This window comes from Balaenoptera acutorostrata, chromosome 11, assembly GCF_949987535.1.
Source record: "Balaenoptera acutorostrata chromosome 11, mBalAcu1.1, whole genome shotgun sequence".
NCBI classification, from domain to species: Eukaryota; Metazoa; Chordata; class Mammalia; order Artiodactyla; family Balaenopteridae; genus Balaenoptera; species Balaenoptera acutorostrata.
In genome coordinates, this window is record NC_080074.1 from 68048969 (window position 1) to 68074940 (window position 25972).

Sequence of the window (25972 nt, forward strand, 5' to 3'; positions counted from 1 at the left end):
TACGTGCTCAATCCCCCAAAGTGCTGGAACCCTAACAGTCCATAGCAACCATTTTACAAAGTAATTCATTATAAAACAATTTGGTGTTTAATAGTTAAACAGATCTTTCCCGGCAGCAAATCTGACTTTATACACACTCTTAGGAAAAACATCCCTTCCCAAACCAGACCTACAGAGTCCTGCATGCCCTGGTCCCATCTCCTGTGCCCCTATATACAAGATATACTGGGCACAGTGACCTCCTCTCCATCCCACGAAGGTGCCATTCCCTCTCACCACAGGTCCTTTGCACATGATCTGGGAACCTTCTTTCCTTTCCTCTTCAACTAGTTAACTCCTCATAACTCAGCTCAGCCTCACCTCAGTTATGCCTTCCCCCAATCTCCGTGACTGAGGACAAACCACCTTATTAGACACTCATCACAGTGTTTTAATATTTTAGTGCAGTCGTCTGATTCATTTCGTTAATGTCTCTCTCCCTTGCTAGGCTATCATCTCCAAAGGGTTGAGCCCATGTCTGTTTTTACTCACTGCATGTCTGTATCCCCAAGACCTAGAAACAGCACTTGGCGCGGGGATTTTTGCAGAGTGGCCAAAGTTTTTACCTAAACCGATGCACTTTATCCAAACTTGGTCGAATGCTGCCTAGTGATAGCAGCGTTACATAGCCAACCTGGAGGATGGACACCACGTTGTCTGTGACAGACAGCCACAGACATCTGTGCATTACGTACAGCCTGGTATTTTCAAAGACACAGTTGGTGGCAGTGAAATGCTTCACAAGAATAAAGTCTAATGTTAGTCAGGCATCAGTATGAATGCAGATCACAACCCCTAACGCAGTGCTGGAGTCTTAAATAACTGTCTAATAATGCAACATTTATATTATAAATATATGCTATTTGTGTTCTGAATATCACTTTTGATTAGGTAATCACACAGCTATTTGAGGGCTAAGGATCGGGCTGAACTATAAATATTTATATTGTGTCAGTGCTTTGATTGAATTGTTAGGTGTCGTATTTTTTAGCTGAATGGGTTTTGATCTCAGCTTTACTTTTCTAAGCCATGTTTGAAATAAAGTAGTTTTTAAAAATTTTCTGACTCTTAATGGCTAGAGGTCTATTCATATGCATAGTTGTACACTTTTATAATGTACACTATCTCTAAGGCAAGGGACTGCCTTCTCCTTACTAATTACACATACCATTAGAATTAATTAGGAAATTTTCATAGATCACTGATGAATAGAAGTAAGAAACACTCCCCCCAATCCTAGAGTTCATTTTCATGACAGGAGAATATTCCACTTTTAAAACTGAAAGCCTCATTTCAGGCCTGTAAACATTTAGCAGATGAATTTGGCCAGAACAATTACATAGCTAGATATCATGAGGTGTGTTCTGTGTATCCAAGTAGACCAAACTGGATTCAGCAATCTCCCTTAATTCCCAACAAGTGACACAGGATTTCATCGGCGTTACTTTTAGTATTTTCTGCCAAAGCAGAAAATGTATTTAGAATACAGGGTACGCTCATTATTTTTCCGGGGAACAAAATTATATAATCTGAATTACATAATTCTTTAAAAACAGGTCAATTCATAACGTATATGGAAAAATGTATGAATAAGACATTGATTAGGCAGTTCTGGTGAACATGTTTTGTGAAAAAAAAAAAAACCCAGTACAATAGAGCTAGAATAGTTAGAACATTTGTAACTCGTGGTCTAAATCTACATTTGTAACATTGACTTCCCAAGGAATTACCAGAGAATTAGATCAATTGATGGGAGACTGGTGTGCTCTCATCATATTAAACAAAGGATAAGATTTTTTTTTTAAATTTCAGGTAAAGTTTAGTATTGTGCCTTCATTTATGATATAGATGCTTCTATCTACACTCTTTATTTTTGCTGTCCAATTCTTGTTTTTTGGAGAAGCATTGATCACTGTATACATAAAGAAATCATATATGCCTGTGGACATGTGGAGGGTCCTGAACCAGAAATGATTTTTCTGAATACAGCAAAGGTTTACCTGCACCCTAGACTTACCTTTCTCTGTTTTCTCTATTATACAGGCAATTGCCAGACCCTCTGGTTCACACATCTGATCACTGTCATCTAATATGCAGACTCAGTAGTAACGGAGCTCAGAATTTGCTTTGACTTCTGTATTTCTAGATTTTAGATTAATGTTTAGTCAGGTCATTGAATAGCCCTTCAATTATAAATGTTCATGGGAATATCACGCAAATATGGTGTACATATACCCATATGCTGAGTAAGTATTTGCTAATTTTGCTATACATTTAGCATCTAAGTTATAAACCAGATTCTACTACTGGGTAGAATTTAAGACTAAAAAAGGTGTGTTAGGAATTTCCAGTAGTACGTTTTGACCCATAAAATAAAGCCAATTCTAGTTCTGGGACATTTAAGGGCATTGGTGGAGCTCTGAAAAGAATTTTTCAGCTTCCCCCAAATCCACATACTCTTGGAAAGTTAATGATTGAAAAGACCAGTGTAATAATGTATTGTAACATCTAATATTATTGCATCTTATTTTTTATAGAAACATTATTGTCTCCTCTCTCTTCCCTTCACAGAATCATGCTGCTTGCCGTGGCAATCCTATCTCTCTATTCAGTTCATCTTTTATTAAAGACTGCAAAGGAAGGAGGTATGCTACTCCCTAGACCCAAGACATGCTATTTTGATTCTCATTAAAGGGTATTTCAGTCTTTAGCTCTATACTTATAGGATGGTGTTAGTCAATTTTACATTTCATTTTCTTCTAACCCCAATCACATGGTCTCTGCATGTTTTTAGTTATCTGGGCAAGTGAGACAAGTGAAAGGTAACCTGCTCAGGTTCAAGCCAAATAGAGAAACAGACTTTTGGGGGACGATAGAAATAACAGTTCTGACTTGTTGCATGGAGCCAAGAGGAATGAAGGCATCGCTTCTTGTTTGGAGAACATTTACCATATTTTGTAATGGCTTTTGAGATTGTGTATTTGGGGTTTGTAATTTCTATATGGTGTTTATTTACATGCTTGAGGCTCCAGTGTAGAATTACGTAGAAATATTTTAGTCACTAAAACAGTTTTTTTTAAACAAGTTTCTTTTCATTTTTGATTATAGGGTCTTTAATTTATGAAAAACTAGGTGAAAAGGCATTTGGATGGCCTGGGAAAATCGGAGCTTTTATTTCCATTACAATGCAGAACATTGGAGGTAAGAGGATCTAGCTTTCAACAAACCATTTAAACTTTTAAACTAAAAGATGTTCAAGAAATAAGAAAACTCAATGGCAATGAACAGGCCCTTTAAATACAGAAAAATAGCTGTTTTATCATTTTTAAATTTAAAAAGTAGAGTTTCCTAAATAGATGTGCTATCCCTCTTTAACTGAAAATAGCAATATCTAAGAAATGAAATACTACATAAAACCCTACCAAATAAATTCTAGAATTAAAATATAAAATAAAACCTTTCTTGATTTCAAATGGCTTTAATTATTACTTGAAAAAGTTAAAGCATTAGTGCTTATATCTCTCATTGACCGAACAGTTGATGTGTCACATGTATGATTGAGTTTATTTCATAAAAGGGAAAATTTAGTATCTGAGGCACATAGCCAAATTTCGGGGTCCTTGAGACCCAGCCTGCACAGAGCCAGCCCACTGTAGAGTGTCCCTAGAAATTGTGCTAAGGCAAAAATCTGGCTAGGCATCGGAAGCATGATAAAGCACAGATTTCTTGGTTCTACAGATTCTTTTAATTCCTACTGAATGATCACTTCCAGAGGAGAGCCTAGAAGTACATATTTTTAATAGTGTTCCAGGTGATATGTATGTCCACAAGCTTCACTGCTCCTATCGTGTCTTTGACCCTCAAAAGGCATCTTGACCCATATTTCAGATGTCCTACTGGCTAAGTCTCCTTGCATGACCTGGACTATATCACCACAGAGTGGTACTTATTTCCTCACCTCCTACCCAGTCCCCAAACCTGTTATTCTATCCTTCTGTTCTTTCATCTCAGTGAACAATACCAGCAGCATCCAGTTTCTTAAGCCAGCAATCTGGGTGTCAGCCTAAACATTTCCCTCTCTCCCTAACCCTGACAATCCAATCAAATACCAGCTTTTATCCATTCTTTCTCTTATTTAGCCTTTGAATCTCTCCTCTCCTTCTAGTCTCACTACCACACTTCAGGTGATTACTATTTCTGCTCAGACTTTTGCAGTAGACATCTACCTGTTATTCCTGTATTTAGTTTCCCCTCTTGCATCTGTAATTCATCTTCCAAATTAACTGTCTCAAATTCAGATCTACTCTTGCTTCTCACATGCATAAACTTCTTCAGCATGCCCTCATGATTTTCAAGATAAAATTTAAACTCTTTAGTCTGACATATAAGGGTTTTCATCATCTTTCCTTTGCCTATGTTTCTGATACCTTTCCTACAAACCCCAATCTCTCTCTCTCTCTCTCTCTCTCTCTCTCTCTACCTATCTATCTATCTATCATCTGTTCCCTATGTGTCATGTGTCATACTATAACAAACCATATTTAGTTCCCCTACTTTTACAATCCTCCAGCCCTAACACATACACGTTTTCTGGCTCTCCCTTTCTGTCTGTTCCATGATCCATCGTTCTCTAGGCTATTAGGTACTAGCTCTTCTGGACTCCCTTAGCCTTGTTTGTATATATCTGGTATATCACTGTTTTTTAAAAGACATTTTAAAACCCATGAGTAGAGAATGGACTTTTGGCGCCTGATAACACCTGAATTTGAGTTTGTTTCTGTCACTATCTATGACCTTGGGAAAATCACTTTACACCTCTGAGTCCAATTTTTCCACCTATGCAATTGAGAGTAATAGTTCATCCTCACAGTGTCATAATAATACAGGTTCAGTACATGCACCCTTCCTCTCCAGTTCTTGGATTCAATATCCATGTCACTGGAGCCCTCCTGGATGTTTTTAAATGGCATTTTTATAATTATAAGACAAATATATGCTAATTGTGAAAAACAAAAATATTACATAAATATATAAATTACAAAGAAATGTTTACGTAAATCATCCTTAGAAAAACCCATGCCAGGTTTTCCTCTATGACAAATTTAACAAATACATTGTTACTGTTAAAACAGGATCATTTTCTAATACTGATTTACCGCTGGCTTTTTTTATTTAACAATATGCCTTGAATGTTTTTGCATATTACTCTTTTTAATGGCTTTTGAGCTTTCCATTGTATAAATACACCATGATTGGTTTACTGAATCCCTTGATGAACAGTTTTGGATCATTTCCAGTTTTTTACTATTGCAAACAATGCTAGAATAAATCAACTTGCACAGAGATCTTGCAAGGAGGTCATTCTTTTTGATTAATAAAATCACTGGAATTATCTAGCATTTCTAGAATGCAGCAATTTCTTTAGTAACCTTTATCCAACTATACCTGCTCCTGATAACGGATAGTTGGTAGGCAGATAAATAAAATCCAGTCATATCTTAATGATTTGTATTTATGTCTTTCATATTTTTTGTATAGTAAGACTACAGTCCCGGGTAGAATTTGGCAGTAACACTGGAATTGTTTCATTCATTTTACTGGCATTGGGCCCCAAGCATATAAGTCCCCCATTCCCCACCAAATAAACTGCTTTACATTTGGTTCAAATTCTCAGCCTTATCAAGATTTAAAATATCAAGCTTTTCCTAGGATCTCTTCATAGGTGATCTAATATACTTGTTTGGACCACTGAACTAACTGGACATTCACATGCTTAGCCCTGAGCCCAACAGGCTGAGTGGCAACAGCATTGTCTATTGTTCCAAGTATAGCTACTATTATGCTTCTAAACAATGGAATAAACTATAACATGGTCTCTCAGTCAAGCCCCTCACCCCACAGTGTGGCTTTAAGGGAGTGAGATGAAATTTCATACACCTTTCCTGAAAATCTCTCACTTTGGTTATGCTATGTAATTAGTGGTTATCGTGGCCTAAAAGAAATCACTTGTATTTCTGTATTTATCAACTCCACATTTAGAACGTTTAATTTTCTCAATCCCCTGAAAAATTAACACTGACCATTAGCAGAATAATGTTGACATTACCCAGACAGGTCTGGATCATTCTGAATTTTCGAAGACCAAACACATTAACAGTGGTGACATCACTGAGAGTCAGCAACTAATAGCTCTAAAATTGAATGGTACCTCACTGAACCAGTTAATCAGAAATATCTCCTCTGTTTACCCTCTGTAAGATTTAGCTTTAGCCAAGGTCTTTGTAAAGATTAACCAAATCATGTTTACAGAAGACACATCAGGTATTGTAAAAATCATTTCATTTCACAATAGAGAAGAAACACTGGCCTGAAATCAAGGATCTTATATTTTGGATGTGGTCTGTCATTTTCAAGCTGTGCAATCTTGGACATGTCAGTTAAGCTCTCAAAATTTTTATATCCTCAGCTGTGGAATGAAGATGATAAGATGCACCTTGCTCTTTCACGTGGATTTTCAGCTGATCACATGCAGAACTAAACAATGTGGGGAATTGTTATCACTGTTATTACTTTTGTTGGAGATTAAGGAAATATTTCTAAACTATTAATAGTTCAATCTGCAACTTAGATATCTGCTTTAAATGTCTGTTAGCAAAAATTCACCAGAAGGATGTAGCACACACTTAAACCTTGCAATGCGAAACTTGTCAGTTTTATTTTCAATTGAGTCTTTTGATCACGTGTGAAATAGCAAATTAGTGTTATTCTTCACTGAGTGGATGGACTTGAGAAAGGGATGTTGCATAAATCCCTACAATTGTAAGCAAAATTGTATGTTATGCATATGTATGCATACATATTTTTCCAGGGAGAGGGTTTATAGATTTTATAGATCAGGTATTCAGAAGAGTACATGATCACACATACATCACTTATCTAGATGTTCAAGAAATGTTGCCACTTTGTATGATTTCTTATTTGGACAAAGGATATAGAAAAAACTTCATTGACAAAGGTTAGAGAAGCTATCCTCTCTTTATCAATCCAGTATGACTCCAGTTTGGAGAATCAGTGGTCTGAGATTTTGTATGCCCCCTAGGGAGATTACAGAGGACTAAACTGGTGCCCACTTAGGGAGGGCAGAGTGACATGTATTCTACCCAGCTCCACCCTGCAATTCCCCCCCTTCTTTTGTGGCCACCAGACCCCTGCCCGAGTTCTAGATACTAGATACTAAAACAGGCACACTCAGTAAGGTCATGATGACCAACTGAGGAAAAAACTTTGAAACTGCAGCTTCACTGAAAACCTCAGAGCTGGATTTAACACAGAATCAGAATTGATACTGTTAGCAAAGGTCCATAGGCAAGAGCCAAAGGGCTGAATGTCTATTTATGAGAAGAACTTGGAAACAGTACAGAATACATAGTGGGTGGCTTTTCTTTCGGTTTGGGAATTACTGAGAAGGAGGGGTGTACCAATGCCTGGACTTCTCACAACTTGCCTGTGACTTTGGTGCCGTGCACACCACTAAGCTCTCACGTTTTCCATTTTAGCCATGTCAAGCTACCTCTTCATTATTAAATATGAACTACCTGAAGTAATCAGAGCGTTCATGGGACTTGAAGAAAATACTGGGTATGTCTTCTCCTCTCTTTGTAACATCAAGAGACTCATTCTCCTTGGTCTTTTCTGATCCTAACATTCTGGTCTCTCTTTTCTAGAGAATGGTATGTCAATGGCAACTACCTCGTCATATTTGTGTCAGTTGGAATCATTCTTCCACTTTCTCTTCTTAAAAATTTAGGTAAAGTCATTTTCCATTTTTATTTTCATTTTGTATTCCAAGAGGTAAGCTGATTGTGGATGCCATATTCACCTTCCGGAATTTCTCTGCTAACTCCTAGGTTACCTTGGTTATACCAGCGGATTTTCTCTTACCTGCATGGTGTTTTTTGTCAGTGTGGTAAGTGATTTTTGGCATGATCCTTGTAACTTGGTAGGCGTGTGATGCTTTCAGTGCCTGAATTGGTGTCCTCATTTTTGTTCAAGCACATCATTGGCATGAAATAGTTCTTGCATCACAAGCAATCTCCTTGTATTCTAATTTGGAATGAGAAAAGAAGAGTCATGAGTTTAAAAATAGTTGAGTTAGAATGTCAAGACCATTGCTAATAGTATGTTCTAGGCATACTGAATATATATTTGGACGAAAGGAACACTTCAAGCAGAAATGTGACAACAACCCAGTATTTAGACAGGCGGAGGAAAAAGAAGTGAAGAGTCCCAGAAGATAAATGAGTAGACTGTAGAATTAGCCATATTTACATGAATCAGCCATTTTCTCTTACTCATTCTACCCATGAAGAGAAGGTGACCACAGTGGAATTAAAGAAAGAAATCCTCTCCCCACCCCGCTCCCTCTCCCCTCCAAAAGGGGGAATTTCTGCTAATATCATGAATGCCAACATTTATATAGCATTTCCCCAAAGAGGCAAAGGAGGAGGGGGGAATTTCTTGATGACCCATATTTTCATTAGTTTGAAGAAATGAAAGAGATGAGATGTAGCAAGAAAATGAACATCTTTCTCATGGAAGAGTATGCATGAAGTTTGGGATAGATTCACGCAAAATACCGTCCTGTTGACTCTAAGGGGGAGAGTTGCCAACCATAGTTCCAACTCCTTACATCAAACTGAGGCTAGAGGGAGTCTCCGTTGTCCATTAGTCTAAAAGGAATACTCAGCAGAGTTCCCTCACCTCTACCCCATAAACCACCCACAGGGATTTTTGTTTCATAGTTTTCCTCAAAAGGCTGACTTGTTGTTGTGTTAATGACCGGGTCTAGGTGATTTACAAGAAATTCCAAATACCCTGCCCTCTGCCTGTTCTGGATCACAATGTTGGGAATCTGACATTCAACAATACAGTTCCAATGCACGTGATGATGTTACCCAACAACTCTGAGAGTAGTGGTGTAAACTTCATGATGGATTACACCCACCAGAATCCTGCAGGGCTGGATGACAACCAGGCCAAGGGCTCAATTCATGGCAGTGGAGTAGAGTATGAAGCACACAGTGATGACAAGTGTCAGCCCAAATATTTTGTATTCAACTCCCGGGTAAGTGAGAGGTCTAGGCCTCTAAGAGCCTAGCAACGTGGCCTCTGAGTTTTTATCTCACAAGTTGAGATGTCCTGGGGTAGCTCTCTGTGTTGGAATGCTAAACATGCGGTGTTGTCCTTGTTTTTCAGACGGCCTACGCAATTCCCATCCTAGCATTTGCTTTTGTATGCCACCCTGAGGTCCTTCCCATCTACAGTGAACTTAAAGAGTAAGGCAGCCATCATTTTAGCATTCTAATTTGCTTTGAAAATGTGCTCATATTTTCAAAGGTGCTTTATACAGAAGCATAGTTTACAGCTTTGTCTTCACAGGAGGTTTATGCTATAACCACTCAGCAGTAATGTGCTTTTACCACAAAGGTGTGAATCAGCCCCCTCACTGCTTCCTTTTCTCCTGTTCCTTCACCCTAATGATCCAGGGGAGGGGTTCAGGACAGGGGGAGGGTGAGCCAATGTCTGTAAGGATTTTGGCAAACATGGGGAATTTGAATTTGAATATTGGTGGCAAGAAGTGAGCTCACCTGACCTGGAAATGACCCACACCCATGAAGACGAAAAATTATGATTAGGGTGGCCTGGCTAAGCCACTGATGTCACCTGTGGTCATTCTTTAACCCTTGCCTAGAAGACATTCCACCACTGGGATGTGCCCGTATCTGGCCTTCATCGTCTAATCTGTATAATGGAGACACTGGCTAGACAATCTTCTTTCTTCCAGCTGATATTATATGATTTCTTAATACTCTTTTCCCTTTGAGATTGTTAACATGCCCTTGGGGATGAGTGGGTCTGAGCCCACTACAGCAGCTTCTTCCTTTACCCTGAGGGGAGGTGGTCCTATAATTCTCATCTTCTTTACCCAGACATCAATAACCTCAGTCTTTGTTCTCACTAAATAACAATAAGTTGCCCCATATATTCAGATTTACCTCTTAAAGAACTCATAGAGCACTTTCAGTTAATTTGATGTCTTTGATTTACTTGGAAAATCCCATGTAGCAGTTACTCTTTGCTGTTTCTAGTGGATTCTGGTCCTCAAATCTATCTCACTATGAAATATGAAGTCTTTCTACATTAGGAGCCAGTTTGACCTTTGTGCTAATTACATTCTTAAATACTCAATAGACAAGCATACTTATCAACATAAAATAAACTGATCCTCATCTAGGAAAAGAGTCCTTTCTAAGACTAAAGAAGTAGCATTTAAGAAAAATGGAAACAAATCCTCCATAATTCCCTAAGGCAAATTTAAATAAGCTGTGTTTCTGCACTAGCAATGTGGTTTTATAATGAGTAACACAGGCACACATTCTTTTATTATTTTTTAAATTTTAATTGTAAGTGGTGATATTTTCATCTGTTCAGAAAACCAAAGCTCAGTGTTTTTTTTCTTTTCAGTCGGTCCCGGAGGAAGATGCAAACAGTGTCAAATGTTTCCATCACGGGGATGCTCGTCATGTACCTGCTTGCTGCCCTCTTTGGTTACCTAACCTTTTATGGTAGGTCACTCTGTCAAAGTCATTTTCTTTGTGCAAATCCTAGTTGGACTGACCATTAATCCGGGTAGGTATAATTCTTTTAATTACTCTCAATAAACAGCATGATCTGTAGATGCACATGCTCAATTAACATGCTATTTTAGTCTCATCATTTGACCCAAGAAAATGGAAATTGAACCAGGCTGCCTAACAGGTTATAATAATTTGTGAATTCACACATATTTTGTAAAAACCATCCCTCTAATTTAATTATTTTCCTTAGGAGATAGAGGATATTTCTTTGGCTTGACTCTCTAAGCCATCTAAAGCTACATACATTCTATGAGAGTGAATCAGATTGCATGTTGTAAAGCTCTTTTAGTGGAATAACTAACTACCAAGCAAATGGCAGAAAAAGTACCAAGTCCTTGAGTTGGAACCTGCTTCCTGTTTACCAGTCAAGTCAAATCTGGGGGCTTGGAGCATTAGACAAATTTTCTGGGTTATCTCATTCTATTCTGTTATAGTGAATGGTTTCCTAAGAAAAAGGGACATGACAGAATTCCTTTCGATCTGGGGACGTACTATCAAAAACCAAAGTGACTATAGCCACATTTGATTATGCCAAAAACATATCCTCTGTGACATCTTAACAGAACACTAAAGGAGCAGGATTGTTCTTCTCTTCAACGAAGCATGGCCCTACAGACGAATTTCAGGGAATCAAACATTAACACAAATCAATGTTATCAACATAAATACGTTCTTAAAATAAGCCTCTCTAACGTTTTGCATTTTTTTTTCCCGACTGACTTGGTAAATTCAATTGATTGCAAGACAAATTGGGTAGGAAGAGACTGGAGGGGGCACCATTTGCTTGTTGTTTTTTTTTTTTGTTGTTATTTTTGACTAATATTTGGCTTTTAACCAAGCACTGATTTAGATTGGGCATTAACTCTTTGCTGGTTGTGAATTAATGAAAATTGGGTCAATGCCTTTGAAGGTATTCTTAACCCCCTTTGTCTGATTTTGAGGTGAGTAGTGGGAAAATCAGAGTACATCTGGTTCTGTAAGCATTTCCTTGTCATTTATGCCTGGAATTCTGAAAGAAGTGTGTTTTCCAGGAGGGCAGCATCTTAATCTTATAACAGTATTCATTGGGAGACCCTATAGCAATCATACTAATTCATCTCTGTTACTTAATCTTTGTTACTAATTCATCATTGTTACTTAATCTAATGAGTCTCAACTCGGTGAGACAAATAAAAACTTGAAAAAGCCCAGAAGTGTGTCTGTCAGTGTCATGATGGAGTCGTAATTGTTGAGCCTGAAGAAGTGTTAAAGATCATTTGTCCTAGGGTTTCCATACCGGGTTTGGAGAAGCTGCTTCGGGCCTCACTGGGCAGGTGAGGGTGGAGGGAGGTGGCAAGACATGAGGGACAGGCTGATGAGGCTTGGCTCTTTCATCCCTTTCAACCAGAGGACCTCAGCCTGTCCTCTGTTTTGTGATGCTTCTGTATAGCAGAGAAAGACTTGTCACAATGCAAATGACCTAGAGAAGAACCTTAGCAATTTTATACTACCTCCTGCAACTTTACAAGCTTCAGGACCCCTTTGTTCATTTGAACAAAGGTCACATAGCTAATAAGCTAAGATACAGGATAAAAACAGAGGTGTCTGACTTCCCAGACCTGGGTTCTTTCTACTATACTGTGTTCCTTCTGTAAAACGTCTTAGGTAAGCAGTGCCGATTTGACTACACCTAGTGGACTCATTCTCCTCTTCCTCTTTGCAGGAGAAGTTGAAGATGAATTGCTTCACGCTTACAGCAAAGTGTACACATTTGACACCCCTCTCCTCATGGTACGCCTGGCCGTCCTGGTGGCAGTAACACTAACTGTGCCCATAGTGCTGTTCCCTGTAAGTACCTGGCTTTGGTGAAAGAACCCTGCTTGACACCACAGATTAGTACGTATGTTCTCACTTGATGTTGATTTAATTATAATGCAATGCCCAGGAACATTATCTTTTTATATACCATTTTGAACCCACTTAAATTTGACTATGTAGACAGAGCAAGTATTCTTTTTTTTTTTTTTTTTTTTTTTTTATTAATTATTTATTTATTTATTTATTTTTGGCTGTGTTGGGTCTTCGTTTCTGTGCGAGGGCTTTCTCAAGTTGTGGCAAGTGGGGGCCACTCTTCATCGCGGTGCGGGGACCGCTCTTCATTGCGGTGCGCGGGCCTCTCACCGTCGCGGCCTCTCTTGTTGAGGAGCACAAGCTCCAGACGCGCGGGCTCAGTAGTTGTGGCTCACGGGCCCAGTTGCTCCGCGGCATGTGGGATCCTCCCAGACCAGGGCTCGAACCCGTGTCCCCTGCATTGGCAGGCAGATTCCCAACCACTGCGCCACCAGGGAAGCCCAAGTATTCTTTTTTATTTAAAAAAATTTTTTAAATTATTTTTGGCTGCACTGCGTGGCTTGTGGGCTTATAGTTCCCCAACCAGGGAATCCAACCCATGCCCTTGGCAGTGAAAGCACAGAGTCCTAACCACTGGGCTGCCAGGGAATACTTGCTAGAGCAAGTATTTTTAAATGTTAAGTACTTTTTAAATGTAGGGGGAAAATCACAAAATTTATTTCTATGTATTTGTTTGTTTTACAGCTTTATTGAGGTTGAAATTAATTTTTTTAACATCTTTATTGGAGTATAATTGCTTTACAATGGTGTGTCAGTTTCTGCTTTATAACAAAGTGAATCAGCTATACATATACATATGTCCCCATATCTCTTCCATCTTGCATCTCCCTCCCTCCCACCCTCCTTATCCCACCCCTCTAGGTGGTCACAAAGCACCGAGCTGATCTCCCTGTGCTATGTGACTGCTTCCCACTAGCTATCTATTTTACATTTGGTAGTGTATGTATGTCCAAGCCACTCTCTCACTTTGTCACAGCTTACCCTTCCCCCTCCCCATATCCTCAAGTCCATTCTCTAGTAGGTCTGTGTCTTTATTCCCGTCCTGCCCCTAGGTTCTTCATGACCTTTTTTTTTTTTTCCTTAGATTCCATATATATGTGTTAGCATACGGTATTTGTTTTTCTCTTTCTGACTTACTTCACTCTGTATGACAGACTCTAGGTCCATCCATCTCACTACAAATAACTCCATTTCGTTTATTTTTATGGCTGAGTAATATTCCATTGTATATATGTGCCACATCTTCTTTATCCATTCATCTGTTGATGGACACTTAGGTTGCTTCCATGTCCTGGCTATTGTAAATAGAGCTGCAATGAACATTTTGGTACATGACTCTTTTTGAATTCTGGTTTTCTCAGGGTATATGTCCAGTAGCGGGATTGCTGGGTTATATGGTAGTTCTATTTTTAGTTTTTTGAGGAACCTCCATACTGTTCTCCACAGTGGCTGTATCAATTTACATTCCCACCAACAGTGCAAGAGGGTTCCCTTTTCTCCACATCCTCTCCAGCATTTATTGTTTGTAGATTTTTTGATGATGGCCATTCTGACTGGTGTGAGATGATATCTCACTGTAGTTTTGATTTGCATTTCTCTAATGATTAATGATGTTGAGTAGTCTTTCATGTGTTTGTTGGCAATCTGTATATCTTCTTTGGAGAAATGTCTATTTAGGTCTTCTGCCCATTTTTGGATTGGGTTGTTTGTTTTTTTGATATTGAGCTGCATGAGTTGTTTGTATGTTTTGGAGATTAATCCTTTGTCAGTTGCTTCATTTGCAAATATTTTCTCCCATTCTGAGGGTTGTCTTTTCGTCTTGTTTTTGGTTTCCTTTGCTGTGCAAAATCACAGCAAGATCCTTTTTGACCCACCTCCTAGAGAAACGGAAATAAAAACAAAAATAAACAAATGGGACCTAATGAAACTGAAATTAATTTTTAAGCTCAAATTCAAAACAGCAAATCTTGTGCTTCTCTCTTGTGGATTAGTAGAAATGAGTAGGAATTCATATAACTTCTGAAATTTGAAAGCCGAAACCACTTTCACTTTCAAATCATATTACATTTTCACCACAGTTCTGAAGGTATTTCATTTTCTCCCCCAAGTTTATTGTGCTACCTAAACGTCCAAAAGTCACTCTATTTAATCTGGTTTCTTGAAGGCTAATGAGAAGGAGATTCATGTTAAGTAAATTACACACTAGAACCAAATTTCTTGAAAACTAGTCGTGTTATCCATCACATGTCTCTTCTTCTACTGCCCCCAAGACTGACACACACCCTCTTGCCAGACTCGTACTAGGACGGTCCCTACATGGCATTTGCCATTGGCGCCAGTTGTTCTGGGATCACAGAGCAGGGCTGGTCATGGAGACTTGAGCTGCATGAGTTAAAATCACCACCTATGGATAAACACAGGTCTGCACTTTCCTGCCAACTCTTCTACTTTCATAAGCACTGAACTTACCATTCATTTTAGGGGGAAAAGTCAGCGATACAGTAGCCAGCACTGTCCTGCACAGAATGTTCCATACAGGGCCAAGCAGATGAGGACTGCTCATATAATGACACTGCGGTCACTTTAAACGCAGCTTGTGTGCTGAATTATTTTTTGGCACATTCCTTTTTCATGAGTGCATGAAATCAGATCCTTATTACTATGGCGGCTAAGAGTTTACTTTTAAATAATGTCTTGCCTCTCATATATCTGAAAGTATTTCAAATGTTATGCACTCATCTTTAGCCTAAAATCAGCTCCATTGTGGGGACAAAGCAGAAGACAGCTGTAGACAGAAAGGGTACCATAGGGTAAAATTTCCAAGCAAACAGCATCGCCAAGAAAAGAATATCTGGAACCCTTCTTTTTGTGTGTAAAGATATTACTGATTAAATTCTGGCATACAGTGGGCACTCATATCATTGTTGAATCAAAGCATTTTGTAAAAGAAATCTGTTATGTGCTTCTGTATTGCTTTATTCATAAACCCTAAATACAGTGCTTTCAAACCGTGGTCTCAAGAGATTAATGGACTTGGCTGTCATTACTCAGCTAGTTGGTAATAGTTGAACTAATGCATTGCTCACAGCATGACACTGATGGCTGCGGTTATGATAAAGGGAAGTGAAAGTCAGCCTTTCATTTAGTGATGACCATTTCACTTTGACATTAACAACCCAGATGGTCCACAGAAATTCTTCCCCTGTATAACAGATCAGGCAGTGGCATAAATCTGACCGTCAGGAATGGCAACACATTTCCCATTAGTTGTATCTCCCATAGTAGTTTGGAAACATTTCCCATCTGATGCCCATTAAAACCAAAATTGACCATTAGAACCAAATTTCAGAAAACTAACTAACTGCTATCCTTCATTATGTATTTAAACTCAACATTATCATTTATGAAACATTTTGCATGTAATTCTGCCTCACCCCTACAATGTTACATTGAGATGGTCTGTTTAATTGTCCACATTTTCCCCTGGAGGTAAGTTGTGTGCATGGTGACTGGCCCAAGATGAGCTCAACAAGGTTTGCTAAGAAAAATTGTCTCCAAATGAATCTTGCCCTTTCTTGAGGTGTATGAACTGCCTTTTTTTAGCAAAAGCATAGATTCATCCCCTCGCTGACATTTGCCACGAACTTCAGTTTGGGTGAGGATCTTGGCTATTTGAACCAAGCCTCCATGGTTTTGATGGATGACATAAAAGTGGGTCCAGCCTCCCTGTCCCAGTCAAGTGCCACAAGGCTACATTCAGAGACTTCTCTCCCAAAGTGATAGAAGTTGGTTGTGATGTATTTGTTTGTTTCTTACAGTTTAGAACCAAGATTTTCCATGTGTCAAATGCTGAGTCAAACAGCATGGTTCTCCTGATAAGTTTCTTTGAATTAAGAAAACTCTTGACTAATAAAGTTATTTACTTTGCTTTGATATCCCCGCATACAAATAATAAAACAAATAAAACCTAATATGGATTAGGTTTAATCTGGATTAAAATCTATCAGTTTTAGGTATTATTTTGTATTCTCCTATTATCAACAAATATGTTGGTTCTTTTTCTTAGGAGCCCAAGAAGAGATGACAAGAGTTCTGTTGTTGTTGGTGGTGGTGGTTGCTTTTTCCTTTTATCTCTCCATTTATTATCTTTCTTTTCTCCAGACAGGTTAGCTTTGTCCTTCTTAGAAAGTGCACAAAGTAAGTGCTTGAAGTGTTTATTGAACAATAAATAAATAAAGAGAATTAAGACTCTAGCTTTTTCACAAGCCACTCAATACTGTTTTTTCTTTCTTAGTAGTGGGAGGGGGTGATATGGAGTGGGATGTCTATTATGGGACTGCACCTCCTTCCCAAGGATAATGCTATTTTCAGCTTGTGCTTCCCTTTATGCAGAAAATGCACACATTACCATGAAAAACAGAAAGCCCAATAACCCTAATGGGTTTATCAAGAACACACAGACTCAAATTCTACCTACCGCACCTTAAAAAAAAGAAAGGAGATCGTGTCTCAGATTCTTTGGCTACTTCCTCTTCATTTTATTTTAGTAAAACCAATCTTTTCACTTATGTTGCCTTCAGACTTCCTGTTTTGAAGTGAATATAGATATAGGCCTAGAAATATGGCAGATGTTGCTATGAACTGGAATAGAATAGTGATGCATAGGTATTTCCTACACTCTTGTCCTACGCAATCCTACTGAAGTATGGTTCACTTCTCAACAACAGAATGGATTTTTTTTTCGAGTTCAGAACTAAGGCTCCCAATTTCTACTCAACCTCCACGTTTCTGACTTCACATTGAGTCCCCACTTTAGAACACAGCACCTCCTAACAGGCTCAGAACACTGTCTCTGGAAATAACAGATGTGTTCTCTAGAACTGCATGGAACTTTTCTAGAATTATTCATGGGGCTGTGGCTGGGGACTTCCCCACGCACAGCATCTGACCCACATTTCCAGGTTCTTATCAGTTTGTGTCAGAGAGAAAAGGGCACTGAGATAAGTGGGGCGGAAGGCAAGGCTCTCTGGGTAATAAGTCAGAGTCACCTCTATCTTGACACAGGTAAATAGAGCTGCTGGGGACCTCTCGATCCCAGGCTCACCCCTCAAGGCAGCGTTTTAACATGGAATGACTAGCAAGTTTCATTCTATTCTTTTCCACCAACTACCACCATCAGCAGCCTTCTATCTCCCTATTTGTCCTGTTGCCCATTTTAGGAATGCATTGGCAACTCTATATGCCTTCAGTTCTGTTTGGGATTTTGTTATTCCTTATTCATTCTGAAGAGCAAGATTTCACCATTTACTTCAACCATTATTCCTGTAAACTTTCTATACTGTTACATCATTAGGCCAAATCTTCGTCTTTCTGGGAGTTACCTTAGGAAACTGTATTTATTTACATTCAGAGGCCCTGTACATATAAGTTTGCCTCTAACTCAGCTTATAGAATTAAAGGCATTATTTCAACAAAGGGCTGAAAAGCACATACCTGTGACCCCTGCCTGAAAATAACCTGTATTCTACTTGTTTATGCTATAAGTTTATCACTTTCAGACAAATAAATCCTTAAGCACTATGTATGAACCATCGAAAGCTTATTTTAAGCTTATTAAGTTAGGACAATATTGAATAAGCCCTAATTGTAGGACATAATGTAGAATTTCCAAGCTGCTGGGGAAAACAAAATCAAACCATTTGTTTTCCTCAGTCTACTTTTCAGAGTGAGTTTCATAATTTTCAGTCATCCAAATTTTAAAATGCATTACAAACAAACCGTTTCCAGAGACTATCTGGCTTTGCCATTCTGGAAGTGAAATTGCCTTTTAAACCTAAGCAGATGGCTTTAATTTTTGCTGGACTGGTATGAAGAGAATGTCACATTAGACACTGTAAACAATTCAGCTCAAAGTTTTTGTCATTCATATGTGTGTTTCAAAATATATTTTACATTTTCTCTCTTTTAAGTGAATTCCCATCTCCACACCATTAAGAGACTTCAGAAGCAAAATTTTAAAGTGAAAATCAATCCTAGCGTTTCTAAAAATGGGAAGTTCTAGCTTAACTCAAGTGCTCACTTATTGAAAAGCCAATAAACGAATTCCACTAAGTCCAAAAGTGTCCTCTAAAAGATTCCAAAGATAAGAGTATTTCCAGCTTTGTTAAGCTGTTCAAACATAAATGGCACTCCCTCCCTCTACCCGCAAGGATCTTTTTATCCGGTTACATCAGGGTAACTTGAGCAGGTGCTACAACTGGAGCCTCTCTTGACCCTTCCCCTACTTATTTCAGCTGCTGAAATAGGGCTGAAATCTGTCAAGGATCTCAAAGGGAGGGAAAAGTTTTGCTCTGTTCAACTTAAGTCAACATTTATTGAGTGCCTCCTGCGTGCAAGACACTAAGGTAGAAATGAGGAGTGTTAAGATTATTAGGTCTTGTTCTTTGCCTTTTGTGCATTTATCATCTATACTTGTGGGGAGGTAAAAGGAGGAAAAAAGAAAGGAGTAAACACAAAATATATCATATTTTTAAAAATATTAGTTGGCAAAAATGGTAAATCAAATGTAAAATTAAGAAACACTAGGTTTGTAAAAATTCTGCTCACAATCACATGCAAATAAATTCAGTGCTTGCCCTTCATACTTAATCCAGGCTGATGAGACATGATTAGAAATCAACAAGGGTTCTACTGTGTCTCTGAATTATATATCTTATCTGTTCTTTTATCTCTTTCTGACTGAGATTATTTTCAAGAAAAAAATTCTGAAAGCCGAGAAAGTGAGCACAAGATAGATCACCAAGGAAAATGACACTTTACCAAACATCAAAAATCAGCATCAAACTTGCACAACAATATGAATGTACTTAATACCACTGGACTGTACATTTAAAAATGGCTAAGATGGTACATTTTATGTTATTTTTACTTTACTAAAATTTTTAAAATTTGAAAAAAAATCAGCATCAAAATCTTTTCTGGGAGAAAAAGGAAAAACAAAGAAAATGCTTTAGAGGGATGAGAATATTTGAAATAGTAGATAAAGTTAAAAACAAAGCAGTGACAGAAAGGGGAAAGAAATAAATTAGGAGTTTGGGATTAAAATACACATATTACTGTATATAAAATAAGTAACCAACAAGGACCTATTATATAACATGTGGAACCATACTCAGTATCTTGTAATAACCTATAATGGAAAAGAATCTGAAAGAGAAAAAAAAATATATATATATATATATGTATAACTGAATCACTTTGCTATGCTCTTGAATCTAACACAACGTTATAAATTAACTATACTTCAATTAAAAAAAAAAAAAAAAGCAGTGACCTTGCCTTTGCACTTTCTTGTTGTAGATTCGTACATCAGTGACCACACTGTTATTTCCCAAAAGACCCTTCAGCTGGATAAGACATTTCCTGATTGCAGCCATACTTATTGCACTGGATAATGTTTTGGTCATCCTGGTGCCAACTATAAAATACATCTTTGGATTCATAGGTAAGTTTCAGAATGGTTTTTATTTAATCAACTCAAGCTGTCCATAAAGTGAGGACAGGGAGCCAGTGATGGGAGGTCAAGCATCCCAGCCCATCTCAGGCTCACAGAATTCCTAGTAGTCCAGCTGGGCTCCAGCTGGTCACCATCCCTCCCTCCCAGGTGACACTGGACGTTATTCATAGGATCAGAAAATGTTAGTGCTAAAACCTACTTTATAGGTCATCTAGTCTAGCTGCCTTTTCTGACAGACAAGACAACTGAGCCCCATAGAAGTCAAGTCATATACCTTGGAGTGAACTGAGGATTTGGACCTAGGTCTTAACTCTGCATCAGAAAGAGGAAGGAAGATAGATTTTATCTACAGGATGCCCTCTTAGGTCTGTGAGTATCAGCTGAGCCTTAAAGGATGTCTTTGGAGGAAGAGGAGGTTGACTTTGTAAAGCATATTATTTCCCTTAACTGGGTGGCCTTGTAATATATTTGATTTTCCATTCTGCTGATTTGAGGGTTTACTCACATTTTAAATACAATATAAAACTTTAAAAACTCAGGTGTAGGCAACTTGAAAAGTTAGAAGTGGATCGGAAGGGTGTGTGATGAGTTCAGCCTTCTTAGAATGTGTTTATATTACTAATTTCCTATAAATTTGTAACATTCAGCCTTTTTGTTGCTTATTTTATGTGATGTATACTTACTAGCCAGCTACGATGTTAGGTGCATTTAAATTTTATTTATAAACATACCTTCTTTGAATAAGCATCCATGAGCTTATAGAGCTTTTCATGCTTTGATTAGGGTCGCTTTATATTTGGTTTCTTTCAAGTGTATGCCCTTGGGTCTCTGCCCTGCTGAGTCAGACCTGCTGAGTAAGACTTTGACCTGTCCGGTGTCTCTCCTCAGGGGCTTCTTCTGCCACTATGCTGATTTTCATTCTTCCAGCAGTTTTTTATCTTAAACTTGTCAAGAAAGAACCTCTTAGGTCACCCCAAAAGGTCGGGGTAAGTAAGGTTTGCAATGTTTCCCATTATAACTTGCTCTTTGACTACATAGAGTAAACCAGGAAATGCATGCACATGGTTCCAAAAAATGAATTGATGCACAAGAATCAAAAATCAAAGATGGGCTGGAACTCTCTGGTGGAGAGAAAGGGGGCATGGATTTCTGTCACTCAGATGATTCCAGGATTTCTTCTCTTCAAATATTAAATGTCTTGTGCTGAGTCCTTCCTACCTGTCAAATGCTAATGGAGCTTGCCCACAGGTTTCCATATATTCCAGTTTCCACCACCAAGCTATTGCTGCACTATCCACAGGAAATTATGCAGAAAGGAATTAGGCTCCCTAGCAGTGTGATGAAAAAATTTAAACATTTTGGTCATATTCGTTAGGTTTGTAAGGCCAAAAAAAAAAAAATGTTGCTTCTGTTTTCCCCTCCTTAGTACCTTGTTGTCCCCTGATGTGGACTAAGAAACAGAACCATTCGTTTTCCAGTTAATCTCTTACAGTATCATTTACAGTCTTATTAACCTGGGGAGTATATATTTCTTTCCCATGATAGTACTACAAAAATATATACTAGAAATAATTGTTTTTCCAATATTAAATATTATCAATGACTGCTTGATAAAGTCTTATATTAAGGCTTGAGTCTGACTGACTGACCCTGAATTTTGACTGGGAATCATTCTCCTCTCCGGATGGTTCAGGGACTTTGGTATCAAAAGCTCCCCCCATCATCTTGCCCCATAATTTCCACTCTATGTAGTCCATTCTGCTTGGAATTTTACAGCAGTGTGACCTTGGCAAATTACTTGTCTTTTTATTTTCAGTTTGACCAGATATAAAAGTGAGTAAAATTATCTCCTAGATCCTTTCTAGTGAAATAAAAACTTTAGCTGCTCTTTCCTCATATGTAGAATTAGGAGGTTGATCTGTGTGGTAATATATAAGGCTCCTTCTAGCATTAAAATTATGAAATATTTGTATGTAATTATATGTACATGTATATATATGTGTATATATGTAATTACATACACACACATACACTTTGAAGTTTTTTCAAGGAATATGAAACATGCTTTATATTAGGCTTTTGTTTTTGTTTGCTTTAAAAAATTTAATCATATCATACATACTACTCGTTTATAACCTGACCCTTTTCACCTAAAAGATTGTGAGCACTCCCTAGGTCATTAAATCTTTTTCTATTGCTTGATTTGTAATGATTACGGGGTATTCCATCATTTTGATGTACCAAATCAATTAACCATTTTTCTATTTTGAACATTTGGGTTAAATCTCTCTACTACTGTATTCACCCTCTTTCCCCAGCTAGGGTTCTAAATTGATTGAACTGCTAGGCATGGACATCTAAGCTATAAGCATAATACAATTCAATATGCAAATCAGATGGCTGCCTTAAGTAAGCAACTTATAAAAGCAAACTGTACTAAAGAAGTATAGTTTCTGTGTTCCCTGACAAGTTCTCTCTGACTTACAGGCTTTAATTTTCCTTGTGGTTGGAATCATCTTTATGATTGGAAGCATGGCACTCATTATAATTGACTGGATTTACAATCCCCCAAATTCCAAGCATCACTAACCCAAGGAAAAATACTATATTTTCCTGTTGGAGACAGTTGCAAATTATGCTCCCAAAGACTTCTGAGTTATCTCGATTGGAATGCTATTCACAGGAAATAACAGGAAGAGTCCAAAGATGTTTACCAGCAATATCACCAGGCACCTGCAGAAGAGGAAATCATCATTTTCGTCACAAATGGCTGTTTATGTGTTTAAAATCTGTGGTGCACATTTCTACACAGGTTTTACTAGAGCAGTGTGAGATGATGTATTTTTGCTTCTGCACAAGCAGAATAAGGGTAGCTGCATGATAATACCCTCTTCCCTCTCCTCCCACCTTCTCCCCCCACAAAAGTACCAAATTCCTGTATTCTCAGAACATCAAACAAAAATGCCCTGGTGGCAAAGCTATTACCATTTAATGCCTTCCCTCAATCTTGCACCAAATACTCTGGGTGTATTTAATAACAGAGGCAAAAGGCATGTTTTATGAACTGTCTCTGTACGGTACATGAGACACCAGGCTAGAACATCTTATGGTCAACAATAAAGGAATATTTTGCCCATCCTGTTTGTGACATTGAATTAGTGACTTCTTCATTCAGTAGATCTTTTGTAAATGTTAAAACATCTTATGAAACATAGAGAGGGGCTTTATTTAAATTATAGAGCAACAGCAAAACAATGCTTATAGCTAAACTGCGTGTTCTGGAAGCATTTATCAATGTTATTCCCAATCCTCTTGTCATAGTTTTGTCACTGAACAATGCCCTCCCTCTCGTCTTCCATTCTCATTCAGAATTTTTAGAAGACCACGATTCACGTGGAGCTACACTACCCAGTATTGTTTGATACATTTTTATTTGATAAACATTCAGTGCAGGAAACTGTGATTGCTATATGTTTATGTATATAATCTTATTCTGTAGTCATCAGAATTTTAATGTATGGTACATTTGATTTTTATTTTTTACATGTGTAGTTTTCTCTCTTCACAGTCAAACATTTATCTTATTGGGGGTGGGAGTAGGGAATTAATTTGATGGGCTCAAAAATCTATGTGTATGTATCTGTTTATTGGGGATATTTTAAATTTGAAATCTGAGTTATATAGTTCAGTAATGCTCTTCTTCAATGTTTACAATATTATCGTAATCATCTAGAAGAAAATAAGTTCCCTATTTGCAAATAATTATCAATACTAAGGTTGTTCTTTTAATTTAGCAGGTCTAAAATAGGATTTCATTCATTTTAGCTTGCACAGGTATTTGCTGACATTCATTTGCTATTTAATACAATGTTGAGCCATTTTCTATAAAAATAAAAATGCCAACACTACAAAGAGATGCGAATGATTATTCTTGCTCACTTCTACAACATAGTTTCATGAAATGGATTTAAAATTTAGTATTCATTGCCTAGAATTTCTGGAGTTTGCTCCTTTTTTTTTTTCTCAATCAGTATCAAGTACATTTATTGTATATTTTAGTGCAGCCAAGTATGATATGAAATATAGGTATATATAAGTATGATAAAATTAAATCATATTTCAATAGTTTTTGCTGGAATGTGCCTTAAGTAAATATATATTTGTTTTCTGTATTATTTTCTAGAGTCATAATACTGTAAAATGGTGCACTTTGTTAAGGAAATTGAGCATTACTAGAAACTATCATAACTTCTGACTTACTATTATTGGAAAAAATTTGCCAAGTAGCATTTTTAAGATATATTTCTATTTTCATTCATCTAAAGAGTGTATCAAAATAGAAAGTGAAAAAAGGTACCTTCTGAGTGTTAAAAAAATGTTTGGTCTGAATGTATTTAAATGTAAATAACAAAGATTGATCCAAAAAATTGAAAACTGTAAAATCTGTATATATTTTGAATGCTTTACATGTGAAATGACTGACTTGAAAATATCAACATGTGTAATTATATAAATATTCAAGAGCAATACTACAGTGCCAAATAATAAAGCACCATTTTTTTCTCATGGCCTTTTTCAGGATCATAGATCTCATAGACTGCAGGGCAGACATACATATGGCATCTTGTACTGGTTAATTTAGCCCCATTTATAAACAGATGAAAACTTTATTTTCTTATTTCATTTATAAGATGGTTCAATGTATTGGGAGGCTTTTTTATTACAGAAAGTGTATATTGGTATATAATAAATGAACTTTTCAAATGACTGTGATGTAATTTTCTTTCTATTGTTGAAGGCTGTGAATTATTTATACATGAAAAAACATTTTTAATATAAATATTGTCTCTTTTATTTTGGCATATGTTCCATTTTTATTGTTACTCTTGACATATACATTTATAGCTTTCAAAAATATAGTTGCCATCTTATTTTGGCAAAATACACAGCTAATTCTAAATCATTCTTATTTTATATCATCCTAGAATGAGTGTGGAAGAAATGACTCTTTATGGTGAATTAGGGAGAATTCATTTGGGATGGAAAAAGAGGGACTAGAAGGAAGATGAGAATAGTAAAATAAAGACATGGAAGATTTGGGAGAAGGGAAAACAACATGAGAGTGATGAGGATTGGGTAGAAATGGACTAGTAGTGGGATTGAGAGGTCATATGCTAAATTTATGCTTAACTTTCTAAGAAACTTCCAAGTAGGTCTCCAAGGTGGTTCCACCATTTTCATTTTCACCAGTAATACATACAAGTTCCAGTTGCTCCACATCCCTGCCACCATTTGACATTGTCTTTTGTACTGCAGAGCCTTTCAAGTAAGTGTGAAATGTTATCTCATTGTGATTTTCATTTCCATTTCCCTGATGACTAGTGTTGGACACTTTTCATGTATTTAATAGCCATTCATCTATCCTTTTGTAAAGGGTCTGTTCAAATCTCTTGCTTATTTTTAAAATTAAGTTGTTTGTCTTTTTATTGTGTATTTGTCAGAGTTCTTTATGTATTCTGAATACATGTCGTCTGTCAGATTGCAAATATATTTTCCCAGTCTATGGCATGTTTACTCATTTTCCTAAAGGTGTTCTGCAATTCCTCTCTTACTGGGATAAGATTAATTGGAATGGTATTGTCATAATTAATTTTTAGATTTTCAAATTTGGAGGGTAAGAGTCTTCTTTCTTTTCTCTCTCTCTTTTTTTTTTTATGTTGGTGTATTTTTGCCTTGTAGTTAGCTTTATTTAATGTATGCTAATTTAATTCTTGTTTTATACAGCTTTGATTAAAAATAACTTTTTCTAAGTCACTTTAAATCTTCATTA

General features: G+C 37.3%; 1 protein-coding gene across 5 annotated transcripts in view; it reads left to right on the forward strand.

Moving 5' to 3' along the window:
* Positions 1–24909, forward strand: part of SLC38A4 (solute carrier family 38 member 4) — a 69816-nt gene extending 44907 nt beyond the window's left edge. For 3 of the 5 annotated variants that reach the window (XM_007179235.3, XM_007179233.2, XM_007179234.3), the window contains 12 exons: positions 2611–2684; positions 3148–3240; positions 7596–7677; positions 7764–7846; positions 7947–8005; positions 8888–9163; positions 9295–9374; positions 10564–10664; positions 12439–12563; positions 19986–20130; positions 21031–21128; positions 22630–24909. In XM_007179235.3, coding sequence (XP_007179297.1) covers positions 2611–2684; positions 3148–3240; positions 7596–7677; positions 7764–7846; positions 7947–8005; positions 8888–9163; positions 9295–9374; positions 10564–10664; positions 12439–12563; positions 19986–20130; positions 21031–21128; positions 22630–22731 — 1318 coding nt within the window. In that variant the 3' untranslated portion in view covers positions 22732–24909. Of the gene's footprint in view, positions 1–2610; positions 2685–3147; positions 3241–7595; positions 7678–7763; positions 7847–7946; positions 8006–8887; positions 9164–9294; positions 9375–10563; positions 10665–12438; positions 12564–16692; positions 19533–19985; positions 20131–21030; positions 21129–22629 lie in introns of those variants that run through there. The other 2 variants (XM_007179236.2, XR_009009724.1) reach the window with 2 other exon arrangements.
* The last annotated feature ends 1063 nt before the right edge of the window (positions 24910–25972 follow it).